Here is a 16,637-nt window from a genome sequence, read left to right as displayed (position 1 = left end):
AAAATGAAGATAGAGATGAAATTAATAGAAAAAAAAAACTAGAGCAAGTATAAGAGTTGACTAAACATCAATAATCATCCAACACAAATTATGTAAATGAGCACATAATCTTCAATCATTCTAAATAAGCATAGATGCTTGACTCATTTGAACATTAGAATTCAAAATTATTGCTAAATACATTTGCTCATTCCTACAATGATAATTCAAAATCAGCACCCATAATTTTGTTCATGTCCTAATCATATTAAACACACAAAAACATCTGGTTTATGCAATACGAATAACTGAGGGGAAATGAGAAAAACAACAACAACAAAACAAATGAGCAAAAACATAATCAGATCTGGGTCATGGGTCTTCATCATCGTCGTGGATGGGTTGTGGGTCTCTTCAGTCGCCTCATCATCATCATCTCGAGTCCGCGTCATCATCCCGAGTCCGCGTCATCATCATCTCATCATTCATCTCGCGAATTTCAGATCTCTATTGTTGTGTTTGGAAGGTTTGGAAGGAGGAGAGAGAGAAGAATTGAAAATCAGATTTTTCTGGTGAGCAAGAATTGAGAGAAATGAGCAAGAAAGAAGAATTGGATTCAGATTTTTGGTTTTTGGTTTTTGTTATTTATTGCCCCGAAATTACCAGCATGCCCCTCAACTTGCAATTAATTACAGAAATGCCCCTGGGTGTACCATGAGCATGGTACACCCGGATGTACCATGAATGGACTCGATCCGGTACTATTTTCAAACAGGTCGGATTTATTATCACTCTTAATCACAAGATTCAAATTGTCATTTTTGAGGGATAGTAGTAAAAAAATCTAATCTGTGTCCAATCCTCTATTTACAAAGTAAAGCCCTCAATAATAGTCACCAGATCGGTGAAAAAACAAAATTTATAAAGAACCATACTACTATACTAGTACAAGAAAAGAACCCTAGCCATCCGAATTTGAGGCTCGAACCTCCCCTTCTCTAACCTTTTCTAGTTTTCTATTTTCCCAACTGGTCTGGGAGAGAGAAAAAAACCCTAATCCTCGATTACAATTTTACATCTCTCCGTTTCAGTTTTCTGTCCACAAAATTTCGGATTTCCAGCATCAACTTACCTTTTCCGAATTTGTGGAGCAGATTATAAGACTGAGCTAAACGAAAATTTAACGATTGCGGGCAAATTTACTTTTTCTCGACGAAGACAGGAAACTTCGATCTTTTAAGGTTTGTTACAGACCAATTTTACTATAAGTTTTCATTTTTGTAATTTGTAGCTTACGTATCTTTATCGTAAAAATTATGAATTATTCGTTGATTTGTTTATTTTTCTTAATGGTAATCTAAAAAAAAGAAAAAAAAAAGATTATGGGGGGTTCAGTTGTCTGAACCTTTTTTTTTGTTTATGATCGATAATGATATTTTTCTGGATGGATGAGTTCACCTGCTAGCTTCTTGAGCTTGGCTTAATTTTTTATTTTGGCATGAAATTGTACTTGTACACTTTGTTTGGTATTTTTGTTTAGTAAAGGAAGGCAAAAGAAAGAATAGAAAGGAAAAGAAGGTAGTTATCAGCTTTCTTTCGTGTCAAATTCCTCCGATTTTGGGAGAAAAGGAAAGCAAAGATTTAAGAGTATTCTTTTCCTTCCGCTTCCTCTCCTTTCCAATCAAACCCCTCTTATTTTCTTGTATTAAACATGAGAAAATTTGTTTTTACCTTTTCTTTTCCATCCAAATCCTTGCTACCAAACAAAGTAGTATGTATATAATTTTTGGTTTGAGTTGATGGAGCTTATGAGAGATTAGTTAGGAATACTTTTTTTTTTTGTTTTGAGAAACTCTTGATGGCCGAAACCCAGATATTGCTTCGCAAAAAAGCTTTGTTGCGTTTGCTGCAAATTTTTTGGTTATGCAAGGTGTGATTATTTTGCTCAGTAGTATGGTTTATTCTTGTGTAGTGAAAAGTTGGGGAAAATGGCAAATGTGGAAGCAGCTTCTGCAGCTGCTGGTCCGAGATATGCACCAGATGATCCAACCATTCCGAAGCCTTGGAAAGTTTTGATTGACGGGAGTACAGGCCTTACATATTACTGGAATCCGGAGACAAACATCACGCAGTATGAAAAGCCAGCTGGTGCGACTGCACCAGTGCCGTCTGGTGCTCCACATGGGGATACTGCTTCTCAGCCCACCGTGCAGCATGGACAAACTGCTGATGCTTCACAGTATCAACAACAATACATGAATCAGTTATCTCAGCAGCAAGGACAGTTTCAGGGTCTTTCTCAGCAGCAAGGACAGTTTCAGGATCCTCTAAATGGACAAATGGCTCAGCAGCAGCCTGCACAAATCCCTCCAGCCGGGCAGCAGCAATATGCACATTTAGGGCAAGGATTGCCTCAAAGGGGACCGCATATTGGACAAGCACCGATGCAACAGGGACAGGCAACGCAGCAGCAGCATTATGGGCAGCAAATGACGCAGCAATCTGGCCAACAGTTGTTGGCACAGCAAGGGTCGCAGACGGTGCAACATCCAATTCAGCATAGTTCTCATCAATTAGGGCAACAAACACCCCTGCACCCGGGCCCAACAGTGGGACAAGGGAATCATTTTATACCTCAGCAAATCAATTATGCTGCTTACCAGCAACCACCCATGCTCCCACAGGGGCAGCAAAATGCTCAACCTCATCCTCAGCTCATGACTCAAGGACCCCAATTCTCATTTCAACAAGATAATAGAAACGCCGTATCCCAGCAGCAAGATGATTCTGATTTTTCCAAGGTTAAGCAAACAGGGGGTTCGATGTCTCTGGTTGAGCCAAGTGGCCGTGCAGCTGGTCAGGGCCCACCATCTATGAATATTCCCAATCATGGATTGCAGGCTAGTCCCCTCTCTGGTCAATCACAACCTTTTGCTTCCTCAGTCCACATGCATCAACCTCCATCAAATGTTAAACCCCAAGAGAGTCGAAACGAGATTGTCAACCCACAAGCTTCCGCTTACCAAAATCAAATGGGCCAATCCATGATGAATAATCAGCAGCATGGCCCGTCTCCTGGTGGACGAACTATGGGTTATGATGAAAACCAGCAACTTCGTTCTGGGCAAGGATATCACTTCAACGCTAACAAGGAAGCACCGATGATGGCTCCTCATCACCCTAATCTTGCTGCACTGCCAATGGGGAGAAATCAGCAGGTACCTTATCGAGTTTGTTGAAGTGTCATGTACTGTTCATTGGCTCCTCTGATAGAAGATTTATTTCCTATCATTTTTTTTCTTTTCCTAACAAGTGGTTCTCAGTGCGTTTGTTTGTACATATAGTTGAATTTGTCAGGCTAGATATGTGTGTCAAAGTAACTGTGTGGAAATGAGCATTGGTGGTATAGACAATTGGGTATAAAGGCAGTACTTTTTGGTGGGCAGTTTTGAAGTGCGCTGTTGGAAAATAAAAGTCATGTCGCAATGATATACTTCCTCCATTTCACAATAAGTGAAACATATAGAAAGTACACACATACCAAGGAATGTAGAGAGAGAAAGTTGGATCACAATTAAGTAAAGTGATGAAACCATAATGTTGTGGTCCCCTCTTGCTTTTTGGTGGCATATTTGTAATAAGTGTGAAATTTTTTACCATTTAGAGCTTGGTTGCACTTATTGTGACTATTCCAGTAGGAAAATTGCATTGTTTGTGTTTGAACCCATGTTTGGTTGGGGTGTTAATGAGCCAAGGTGTCTTGCGAACTCTTCAACCTTGGCTCATTTAAAGCTCGGGTCAAGTAGGTTCGATGCAAGTTTGGGTTTGGATTGACAACAAGTGCAAAACTTGTGAATAAGCTAAAAAACTTCTTAAATAATAATTTATCTCTAAAAAATAAATGGTCCCACATAGGTTTATAAAGCAAACAACAACCTTCTTTTTTTATTATTAAATGTCGGTATTCTCTAGCTACACTTATTAATAACCTAAATGAGATCTTAATAGATGCTTAAATCATAAACCAAAAATTTAGCTATAATATTTTTCCACATCAAAAAGTAAAAGCTTATGAAAGTGTAACATTTACAGATATTTAAACTTTGGTGATACGTTATATACAATTACATAAAGAATCTTATGGAACGCTGAAACTAATCTATGTTTATTGTCATTGTAGGACTTGAGGATAGGTGCCTTGCCGCATCAAAATATACCACCTGGCCATGATGGTGGTTTAAATCCGGTAGCTGCACATGTGATGCATAGCACATATAATCATGCAAATGTTGATCTGCCCATATCTAACCAACCTTTTATGAGACCATCTCCTATGATGCCTGGTTCCTCAGATATGACTTCTTCAGTTGAAGCTTACCGACTTCAACATGAAGTGACTGCCACGGTTTGTATTTCTCTTCTAAAATGCATCATTTGTGAACTTTGTTGTATCTAGAGTATGCAGTCCTATGTGGTCTGACCCAATTTATCATTCCATATATATACATATATATATGTATACATATATATACATATATATATGTATACATATATATACATATATATATGTATACATATATATACATATATATATGTATATATGTATACATATATATATATACATATATGTATGTATATATATATATATATATATATATATGAATTTTGGTTGCTCCTTGCCTGGCATGGGATGGTTACTTTCTAGGGGTAATAGGGTAGTTTTAAGGCTATGCTTTTAAGTTCTATCTCTATACTTAGTTTGTGAATCGACAGGGGTTTGGTTGGCTATATCTCCCTTAATGACCAAGGCTTATGATCTTTTGATGGGGCCTTTAAAGATTGGTTGAGTAGCAAAAAACATAAAATTCTACTTGTCAAGTACCTTTTGGCTGCACTTGATCCTACAAAGTCTAATGGAAATTTCTAAAGGACGTACATCAAATGGGCGTTATCATAGGATTGAATACGGATGATGTATGTAGTAGAGATGCACATGCTGAGATGGATGTATGGGATCATCTAAAGGGATATAATTCAAAGATATAGGTTGGAGTTGCATATTTTGAGGATAAGATGATAGAGAATCGGTTATGGTGCGTTGGGCAAGTAAAATGTTAGACTAAATGATGCACCGATTAGGATAGTGGAGAATCGTGGTATTCTAAATTGTAAAAGAAGACGAGGAGGCCAAAGTTGACTCATGTAATAAACCTCAGCTCTTATGAATGATATTAAGAAAGGAAAATTTGTCAAAAACAACCTTTTAAATACTTCCTCCGTTTTTTATTAGATGTTACACTTTCCTTAAATTGCATGTTTCAAAATAGATGTTACACTTTTTTAATTTCCTAAATTGGAAAGTTTTATGCTGCAAAATTACTCACTTATCCTTACTTATAACAATTAACCAAAATTAAACTAACTTAATTTAATCTTATTATATACTAATCTAAATTAATTAACCACCTCCCTCTCTTCCACCACCCCTCCCCCACCATCTCAGCTGCCCAATCCCTTCCCCACCACCACAGCAGCCCCACCCATGCAAAACCTCCCCCACCACCCCCACCCACGAAAACCACGCCATCTTCTTCGCGCAAAAACCACATGTCCTGCCATCTTCTTCGCGAAAAATCACATGTCCTCCATTTTCGACGGTAGAGGTGGGGTTTTCGAGGCTGAGGTGGAGTTTTCGGCGGTAGAGGTGGGGTTTTGCGAGGTTGGGGTGGGGTTTTCGGCGCGTGGTTGGGGATTTCGGCGGTGGGGTGGGGTTTTCGGGTGGGTGGGTAGGGATTTCGGCGGATGGGGTGGGCTTTTCGGTGGCTGGGTGTGGTTTTCGGGTGGTTGGTGGGGTGGTGGTGGGGAACCAAGTTGGGGTCCTCTTTTCTCTCTCCTCCCTTCCCTTAAACCCCATGTGCAATGGTCCCCACATGCTTAATCCCCTACCCTTATTCTCTCCTAATCACTCCTTCAATTTTTGCCTAGGGAACCCAAATTTTCAAAATTGTAACATCTAATAAAAAACGGAAGAAGTACAAGTTTATGCGAGAAACAACTTTTTAAAAAAAACCTGACAAAGTAAGACATTAAAAATAATTTTTTTGCGAGGAACAACCTTGACCCATTTTTCGGGCATTGACCAAGTATTTTGCGGCTAGGACCCACTAAAACCAAACATGGCAAGGCACGTAACCCACATATCTTATGTTTGAACTCCATTTCCCTTAATATACTTGTGAAGTCAACATCGGAAAATACTTGGTCAATGTCAAAAAATGGAGAAAAAAGGGTTGAAACATAAGAGATGCAGATCACGTGCACTCCACATGTTTGGTATTAACGAGTCAATGTTGAAAAATGCTTGGTCAGTGCTGGAAAATGGGTCGAGGTTATTCCTTGCAAAATATTTTCTTCTTACGGTGTTCTTTTGCTAGATTTTTCTTAAAAGGTTGTTTCTCGCAAAAAATTGTATTTAAAAGGTTTTTTGGGAGCATATACCACTTAATGGAAGATATGTAAACAACCACTGGAGATAAACCATTTGAATCCTGCAGCTAAACCGCAGCTCCCTTGTACACCATAACCTATTTCCTTTCGCATATTGTTATCTGTCCTTTTTGTGGTGATTTAAGATATGCAATCACAGTTAGTCATCACTACTTCCCAGTTCCTGGTTTCCCACTTTTTGTCCCCCTTTTTTCTCCCTCTAGTTATCGTGTAACTAAGTACTAACATTGTTACTTCATTTGCTGTAATGCTATTTAAAACTACTTCCAACTAATTTTTTTATTGCAATATTTGACTAATGTGTCAAAAATTCAAATTTCCTGCTTCTAATAGTAGTCTTCTATCACACTAGTTAGAAATAAGACTGTGTACATATGAACTTGTCTAGGTCTGTGTCGTCTGTCTTTTACAGCTTGTTTGGCATCTTCTTTGGAAAAAAAAAAAGAGGAAAGGAAAGGAAGGGAAGAGAAAGGCAAGGAATAGGAAGGAACTATTATTTTTGATGTTGAGCTTAATGGAAGGGAAGTGAAGTCATACTCTCTCACTTTCCTCCAAAATTTCTCCTATTTTTGTACGGAAAGAAATCGGAAAAATTATATATTTTCTTTCAGTCACTTCAAATACTTTTTAGAACCAAACATGGGGAAGTCTTTTACATTTATTTTCCATCTTATTCCTCCCTGCCAAACAACTGTTAAAAGGCGCACACTGGTACATATGGATTTTGGAAAGTGGGTCTCTTGGAAACAGTGTCTGTTCCAGTCTCTGACGTTTTCTTTCTATATTGTGTGAGACAGGGCGAGAATGTTCCAGCCCCGTTTATGACTTTTGAAGCCACTGGCTTTCCTGCGGAGATATTAAGAGAGGTATGCATGACATTGAACATGAGAAATTATATGTTTAGAGCTTCAACATGAGATGGTGTATTTCCCCTTCAGTATCCAGTTTTTTTAGCTATACTATTTTTAACTGAAAAAGTTTCTTGTCGCAGGTGCGATATCTGCTCCGGTGGGGAGCATATGTCGTACGCTGCACTGCTATGCGCACACTTTACATGCAACAAATATTCCTTTGAAGGCTGCACAAATGGACTTTGGAGCCTTCATCCATCACTCCTCATGTGACTGGGATTTTCTTGCTTGTTGGCTCTACCTTATAAGTCTTAAATGCCTCCTATTGTTGATACGAGTTGCTTAAGTAAGCAACTGCATATTAGCTAACCTTTTTCTTTCCCCCTTAGTTTAGTGTTATATGTGAACGTTTAGTGGCTGTTGGATCTTAGATTGATCATGCTGTGTTGTCTTGTGACAGATACATTCTGCTGGTTTCTCTTCGCCAACGCCAATCCAAGCACAAACATGGCCTATTGCACTACAAAACAAAGATATAGTGGCGATTGCAAAGACGGGTTCAGGAAAAACATTGGGTTATTTGATGCCTGCCTTTATCCATTTAAGGCAGCGGCGCAATAATTCGCGGCTTGGTCCAACAGTCTTAGTCTTGGCTCCGACTCGTGAACTTGCTACACAAATTCTAGATGAGGGCATAAAATTTGGACGATCTTCTAGAATCTCTTGCACGGTGGGTTTCACATAAATATGCAAATAGATGCTTTTTGCTTTGCCTTCTTTCTGGTAAACTATCATTTATTGTTCGTTATCTTTCTTTGCTCGACCTGTCAACTGAATAAAGTTTTTAATGTTGTTTTGCTCTCCACTCTCCATCTAATGGTTCTTCGTATGTTTATCTTCAACTCCAGTGTTTGTATGGTGGAGCTCCCAAGGGTCCTCAGCTCGAAGAATTACGCCGTGGAGCTGATATTGTTGTGGCGACTCCTGGCCGTCTCAATGATATTCTTGAGACGAGGAATATTGATCTTCGACAAGTTTCACTGCTTGTTCTTGATGAGGCAGATCGAATGCTTGACATGGGGTTTGAGCCTCAAATTCGCAAGATTGTGAATGAGATACCTCCTCAAAGGCAAACTCTCATGTACACGGCAACCTGGCCAAAAGAAGTCCGGAAAATAGCTGGTGATTTACTCCGCAGTCCTGTGCAGGTGAACATTGGAAATGTTGATGAACTTGCTGCAAACAAGTCTATTACACAGGTATTTAGAGAATTGACACACTTCCTATTATACTGCTTTCGGTTTTTGAGCTTTAAGTTGTGTGATGCAATGATGTGTTAGGACATTGACACAGAAATTCTTTTGATATGTGGATTCTCCAATATTAATATACATGAAAACTTCTAATGATCAGTTTAGATATAGAGCTTACCCGTTTCTTGATTGTACTTCTACTCATTCTTAGAGTTAAGAACACTGCAAAGACTGGAAGAGTAACCTTGTGTCACTTTTTGCCTAATAAAAGTTAGTTTGGGCTAAATGCAATTTAATAAAAAGGAGAATAAATTTAAAGCACTCTCTCTCCTTTTTCAACAATGGTTGTCAATTTAATGAAATTTTCACTCTCCTCAATCGAAAGCTTGTGCATGATTAATAGACTTCAAGCTTTCATCTTAAAAGTTGAATAGTCATTACACAAAATCTCATCATTATCAAATTACCTTTCCTTCATTTAATTTCCGAAGTTATTAATCATTTACGAAAACTTGAAAGGAACAGATAAGAAGAAAGAGTAAAGGACTGTCAGCATATTGGACTTCTACAACGCGATAGAAATTCTTCCTTTCAAGGTTTCTTTAGAAAAGTGTATGAAGTTGATACGATATGTTACCATATAAGGTTAAAGTGAAAGTATAACAATTAAATAGAAACGGTCTAAAAGGGAAGTGTAACAATTAAAAACAAACAGAGGTAGTACTTGGCTACTTGCCTTAGGATTCACTCTCTTGTGAGTTGTGATAGCTACTGTAATTTGCAATTGTGCTCTCTAGAGCTTCCCAGTACAACAATGCCTTGAAATGTTAAACAACATTTGGGTGATTATATTCTGAAAATTGGCAGCCATTGTTGAAGGAGAGAGAAAAAGTGCTTTTGGTTCATTGTTCTTTTCTTATTACATAGAACTCCAAACTAACTTTCTGTTAGGCAAAGAACAATAGAAGATACTCTTTAGGTCCTTAACAATAACTTCATTCATACTTAAGGTCCTCAAAGTGTTCTTAACTCTTCATTATTAAGAGGTGTGATCAGGAAAGTGACTCGTAAATTTTATTAGGTTGGTTGTTTGTTGTTTATCTATCCAAGAACTGAAATTCCCTTTATAGGTTTGCATGACGCATGGTGCAACATTGATATAAAAGGAATTGTGGGACAGTGGTTGCTTTTATGATATTAATAGTGTGATCATTTTTATAGTTCTCAAAGCTAACTACCATTTATGGAGCTTTTTTTTATTTCTTTCTAGCTACAATTGGTCACTTGTGCTTCTTGGATTATGGGAACTGCTTGTTATTGGTGTCTTTTTTCCGGCTTGTTGAACTTAATGTTGGGAAATATCTGAAACTTTGATGTTGCTTCAAATTGAACTACTTCGTTCGAAATTTATTTTAGAAATTGTGTTCAAAGTCCATGCTGGACTGACTTGAGAGACAGTTGCAATAACATTTTCCTGGTTTGTGGTTTACGTTGTAACAATCTAGCTATTTCTAGTGAATGCAGTGTTCTCCTTTTCTATAAGATTTTTATTGACCTCCTTATCTTTTCTCAAGATCCTTTTTTTATGTATGTTCATGGAACTGCAGTATGTAGAAGTCGTACCACAAATGGAGAAGCAACGGCGTGTGGAGCAGATTCTTAGATCCCAGGAAAGGGGCTCCAAGATTATTATTTTCTGCTCTACAAAGAAGATGTGTAATGATCTTGCACGTAGCATTGGCCGGACTTTTCCTGCTGCTGCAATCCATGGAGACAAGTCTCAGGGTGAGAGAGACTTTGTGTTGAATCAATTCCGCTCTGGGAAGTCACCAATTTTAGTTGCAACTGACGTTGCAGCTAGAGGCCTTGATATAAAGGACATAAGGTAAAAGCTTCTTGTGCTGTACAGTGTCTCTAGAAAGTCTTTCACTGTGATGAGAAGTTAGCCTGTGGACACTGCCTCTGTCAGCCATGTAATCCAGCATAGCTTAGATAATAAAAAGCTTATCTGGATTCTCAACTTAACTTATCATTTATTGTTACCGTGTCAAGATGTCCTATTACATATATATCCAAACATCTTTTGTATTGTTTCACTCTGGACTTCTCAAGGACCTTTTTTGGCACAGGGTGGTGATAAACTTTGATTTTCCAACTGGCATTGAAGATTATGTTCACCGAATCGGTAGGACTGGCAGGGCAGGGGCAACAGGATTATCTTATACTTTCCTCTCCGAACAAGATTGGAAGCATGCTGCTGATCTGGTTAAAGTTTTGGAGGGAGCTAACCAGCAAGTCCCTCCACAAGTCAGAGAAATGGCTCTCCGTGGTGGTCCTGCTTTCGGTAAAGATCGAAATGGTATGAATAGGTTTGAATCTGGTCCTGGCCCAGAATTTGCCAGTGGTGGACGTTGGGATTCAGGTGGGAGGGGAGGTGGCATGAGGGATGGTGGTCGCGGTGGCTTGAGAGAGAGAGATGGTGGTTTTGGAGGTCGTGGTGGTGGTTTTGGCAGCTTCCGTGGTGGTGGCATGAGAAATGAGGGTTTCGGAGGGCGCGGCATGAGAGAGAGAGATGATTATGGACGTGGGGGTCGAAGTGATTTCGGTGGTCGCGGAAATAGGGGAGGACGTGGTGGATTTGGGGGGCCTGGTGGTGGGTATGGAGGTCGGTCTAGGGACGATTATGGGTCCCAAGATAGGTTCAACAATAGAGATGGGGGATTTGGACGTGGCCGTGGTAGGGGTCGGTTTGATAACAGGCGAGATGTGACACCGAGGAGTAGAGGAAGGAGTCGCAGTTCTAGTCCAGAGAAGGTTCGTACATGGGGTGGTTATAGCAGGAGTGTGAGCCGTAGTCGTTCTCGGAGCAGAAGCCGAAGCAGGAGCCGCAGCCGAAGTCCCCGTCGCAGTTATAGCCGTAGCCGGAGTTACAGCCGTAGCCGAAGCCGCGGCCGTAGCCGGAGCCGCAGTTTTGACGGGTATGAGTTGCCTGCTAGACGAGAACGTCGTCCGTCTGGATTTGATAAGCTTCCTGCCCCAGAGAGTCTTGAACAGAGGGATGTGGCAGCTAGTTTAGTTGGCCCTCCCGCAGAATCACAAATGACTAATAACCATTCTTTGCCTGTTTGTGATGCTGGGGCAAAGCTACAGGCAAAAGATGAGCCTACTGTACTTCCTGGTGTGGCCAATTTATCTGATCCATCAGGAGGTGGACTATAGGGGATTTTGTATCTATCCTCCGAAAACAGCACATTGACGGCAGCCGTATGAATTTATGAAAACAAAGATGGGAGAGGAAGGAAAGCACCTGATGATGCAATTTTCACGGCTCTTTCACCTTCATCTTGTTGAAGGTTATCTTGGTGGAACTTTAGTTATATTAGGATATATGCACAATGATTTATTTTGAAGAGCAGCCTGGTGTTTTGCATCTTGTATCGGCTGTTTTTTAGCTAAAATTATGCTGAAGACTCCGAGCAGTTTCTAGTGGTTGGGGATATATTTTTGTTAACGCTCATTATGTATTTTCTTAGCGGATTATACTCTTTATTTTTGCCCTTGGTATTTGAAAGTCGATCATTTTAGAGCTATTGGCCCCGAGTATGAAGCTAGCATTTGACGATATGTATTTTTGAGGTTGTCTAGTATTATTTAGATCATTGTTCCTCGGTTTTATAATAGTGATAAACCAATGATGAGTGGTGATTACTTCTATCCCTGCGTTAGGATGTGTGAACTTTGTTGCTAAGTCTGATGAAAGACGGTCAGATTGGCAATTAGTTAAACAGTAGTAGCTAGAGTTGCTAAAAACAGATAAAAAGTTGTTAAATATTTATACTTTGTAGAAGTCCTATTCTTATTTTTGCCAACAAGATCACAATAAAAAGATTTCAGCCCTGCCTTTCCCTAACAGCAAGGTCATGGGGTTGCTGGACTTGATTCCTACTAATGTTAAACAACTCACATTTCTTGAAACTATTACGCAGGATATGTCCCTAGTGACATTATAAATGTACTAAATTTATGCCGATGCTGAAGTGCTTGAATGAGCTGAGCAAAGTTCGATAGGACTTTTATATCACTTATTTGTCTTCTCCTTGCTTCCATAAGTCCTTTATGAAGTGCGTACGTCTCTGCTTGAATTGCAGATATTGCCATGACCTTTTCATTACCTTCAAATAGCACGAAGGTTCCTTGAATCGCTTTCCATCCTGTACCTGCTGAGCTTTTCTTTGTCCCTTGTTTTTTTCATGCTCCATCCACCTGCATTATGTAGAAATAATGTTGGTTAGTGTAGTCGGTATTACATCTCTGGATCTTTATCTTCTTTTCTAGATCATGCTCATGTCCCTTCTTTTGGTTGCATTTCCTAAGTTGCAGGTCGGATAGTTGCCTCTTCACTTCTTCCAGTATTTTCGGAGAGTGTAGTTCGAAATTTCTAAATATTATCTTATTCATGCTTATCCATATTGCCCGAAGTGTGGCAATGAATGTTTCACTCATCTGTTGTTCCTCCCGTTCTTGTTTCTACATAGAGAGGAGGTAGTTTTGAAGCCACTTGTGAAAGGGGGTGTAGTGTAATCCCCCGTAAATTTATGAATTATATATATATATATATATATATATATAATATATATATATATATATATATATATATATATATATATTTATATTTAAATATAATTTAGTATTAAAATAGATTATGTCTTTAAAGGTTGACTATTTGAAAGTCAAATAAATTATTTTAAAGATTTAAAGAAGTTAAAATATTTTGTTTAGGCATGCATTGAAAAACATTTGAAATACTTTTTGGATTTGGAAAAAGAGTCTAAATGGGCTTGAGGAACCCAAAATAATATTTAAATTAGGAAAAAGACTTTTAGTTGTGTTGGAAAATCCAAACATCAATTTTACTCATCATTAAACTCTATTTAAGCCCAATTACATTTTCCTAAGTCCACAAGGAAAACACATACTTCCTCCGTTCTGTTTTAAATGAAACATTAGATGAAATGACACTATTCATTGATCAATTTTAACTCCAATTTATCGCTATTATATAAAGAAAAACATAGTCAAGTGGGATCTTGTTAGATTCGTCTCGATGCATACTATCAAATTATAACTTTTTTATATTTTTTACGTGTACACAACTAAAGATATTAATGACTAAAGAAGCGCGTTGGGTTGCGTGAAAAAGCAAACGTTTCATTTAAAACGGAACGGAGGAAGTATATAAATTCATTAAACCCATCATTTTTTCCCACACAATATTTTCTCTCTCCTCACTTTACACAAACCGGAGTCCTCTCTCCTTCCTTTCTCTCTCACGATTTTTCATTCCTTCTCTTCCAAGAAACAATTTCTTCTTCAACAAGTAACCTCCCCTCCTCATCAAACCACCGTGCAACCACCGTGCTGCTGCCGCCACCCTTGATCATCGGCGCCCTTTTTTATTCTTTCCTCTTTGTTTTGGTTTGATTATCTTTCTTCCTCCTCAAGTTTTATATAAAGCTTGTGTTTTAAGATTTGTTTTTAGTTTGATTATGGCCCTGTTTGGCACTAGCGTTTGAAGTAGCGGTTAGCGGTTGGACAAGATTAAAACGCTACTTAAGAAAATGATGAGTGTTTGTTAAGGTAGTGGTTGTAGTAGCGGGTGGCAGTTGGAGTAGATTATGAGTAGCGGTTGTAGAACGTTACTACAAGTAACGTTTGAGATTTAGAGGTAGCGGTCTAGCAAATAAACCTTATATATTAGCATAAGGTAGAATTATTAACTAATTTTTTTTTTATCTTTTACAATTCCAACAGCTACTTTTGCCAAACACTACTAATTAAACAACTAATTTAATCGATGACCGCTGACAGCTACTAGTAGACAGCTAGCAGCTACCCCCAACATCTACCGCTACTACAACCGCTAGCAGCTACTAGAACCGCTAGTTTTGCCAAACATGCCCTATGTTTAAAAGCTTTAGTTTGATGATTTTGTTATGAATCTAAGATTATATAATTTATGTATTGAAGAAATAAATATTCAGATTTATTTATTATGTTTAGATTGGATTTTTAATTATGAAAGCATGGATTTTTAGGGTGTTAAAGATTGAAAAATCATAGTAGTATGTTATAAACTACGGAATTGATTATTCTTATAAGTTTAAGCATGTTTAAAGGGAGTTCTAACAACATATATATGTTGCTGGAATTTTAAAAAAAGATGTCACTGATGGAGTTTTAAAGATTTTAATAACTAGTATAGTAGTACTATGCTAGGAAGTGTTAGTAATTGAAGTTTTAATGATGAAAAAGACTTTTAAATATTTTTAAAGGAGGTTTAAAATATTTTAAAGTTGCTGGAAATTATTTGAGTATTGATTTTTGGTTATGTTGATTTTTATTAGGCGGAGAATTCGTTATAGGCGACTTTTAAGGTTGTGAAAGTGGCCACCCAATTTGTCTACATAAGGTACGTACATACCTGTGTGTTGATGTGCTTAGTATCATGATTTTAAGGATGGAAAACATGTAGTATCATATATAGGAACTATTTTGAGTTCATATATGATTTGTATTATGTTAAGATTTGCATGTTTTGTGTCGTTGTGTGAAACATGTTATTTATTATGAGATTATATTATGTTTGTATGGAAGATTGATGCAATCATATGGTTGGGAACTTTATTTTATTAATTCACATGGGGAAATTAATATATTAATATATATATATATATGGATCGTGATTGAATCATATTGTTCCCTTTTTTATTATTATTTCACTACTCTATGAGGATCGAGAGCCTTATTAGGTTTGTTTATTTATTTATTATGTAGTACTTAGCTTTGCTGATTACGTGCTTTTGTTTGTGTATATTGATCATGGCTATGCCTTATTGATCCTGTGATGATCCATTATTGGTGAGCAGACTCTCTAGATCAATAGTGCATTGTCATGATGTCATCTACAGGATTGAAGATGATGCATCATTGGGTTCGGGATTGGAGAACTTGTGTAGTTTAAAATTATTTATCGTACATTAGTTTATATACTTTATAGTTTGTTTAGTTTTAAGTTAACATTGACGTTGTTTATTGACTTTTGAAGTTGACGTTAGTTAATTATTATGTTTTCTACTGCAAAATTCTGAATAAGCCGATAAGTTATCACATGGGTGATAATGCTTTGATGATTCTCTAAGTTTTATATTAAAAAGGTATTTTGAAAAATAGAGAATTATCGGGGTATTATATGTAAATATCGTTCTCTACTTGGAGCCCTAAAGGGGATCCTTTCCATATCCTTTTAATGATTTCGCAATCTCTGAAAAGGTGATTCTCCGACTCCTCATCCTTAGTAGAAGTAACATTCCTGCCTAACTAGGATTTTCCTCTTTCTAAGGTTAGTATTTGTTGCTAAGGCTCTATGCAACATTCTCCAGATAAAAACCTTCCATTTACGAAAGATATGCATTGCCCATAATTTTCTCTAGACTTTATTCCTAAAAATGATCCCATATCACCAATTACATAATAATTTCTCCTCTACCATAAACAAATCAGAATTTTACCTTTTCAAAGATAATGTATGTTGTTGGTATTGTAGTGGTAAAAATAACTTGATAAAGATTAGTCATAAACATACGTGAGTATGAATAATAATGAATCTATCTCATATTCCTAAGGCCATGTTATTAATTATAATAAAGTATAAGTTCCAAAGTTTTTGCTTAAAGGGAAAAAATGACCAACAAATTAATCATTTTAACTAAAATATTGTCATATAGGATGAAATTAGTTAATAAAGTAATATGACTTTTGCAACTTATAAGTAAAACGTATACACATAACATATATTCATTCAATTTAATCAAAAGTTCGACCTTATCACATAATTCAATTAGGGAATTATCCAAAATATTTATGGGATGGAAATACTTAAGTAACAACAACTTAAAAGTACAATCATTTCTTATATATCAAACGACTTGAAAAGATGAACTTAGTAATTAGTATGTCTTGAATATATATATATATATATATATATATA

The 16,637-nt window shown here is 37.4% G+C and overlaps 1 protein-coding gene across 1 annotated transcript; it reads left to right on the top strand.

Moving 5' to 3' along the window:
• Window positions 1-917: 917 nt before the first annotated feature.
• Window positions 918-12,180, top strand: LOC104889139 (DEAD-box ATP-dependent RNA helicase 14). The gene is made up of 8 exons (XM_010674289.4): window positions 918-1,220; window positions 1,952-3,197; window positions 4,160-4,384; window positions 7,284-7,352; window positions 7,798-8,067; window positions 8,246-8,596; window positions 10,198-10,475; window positions 10,720-12,180. The coding sequence occupies exons 2-8, from the start codon at window positions 1,968-1,970 to the stop codon at window positions 11,807-11,809; spliced, it is 3,513 nt and encodes a 1,170-aa protein (XP_010672591.1). The 5' UTR covers window positions 918-1,220; window positions 1,952-1,967; the 3' UTR covers window positions 11,810-12,180.
• Window positions 12,181-16,637: the final 4,457 nt, after the last annotated feature.

This window comes from Beta vulgaris, chromosome 3 (genome assembly GCF_026745355.1).
Source record: "Beta vulgaris subsp. vulgaris cultivar EL10 chromosome 3, EL10.2, whole genome shotgun sequence".
Classification (NCBI taxonomy): domain Eukaryota; kingdom Viridiplantae; phylum Streptophyta; class Magnoliopsida; order Caryophyllales; family Amaranthaceae; genus Beta; species Beta vulgaris.
The sequence above is the reverse complement of the archived record's forward strand: the minus strand, read 5'-3'. Positions and strand labels throughout refer to the sequence as shown.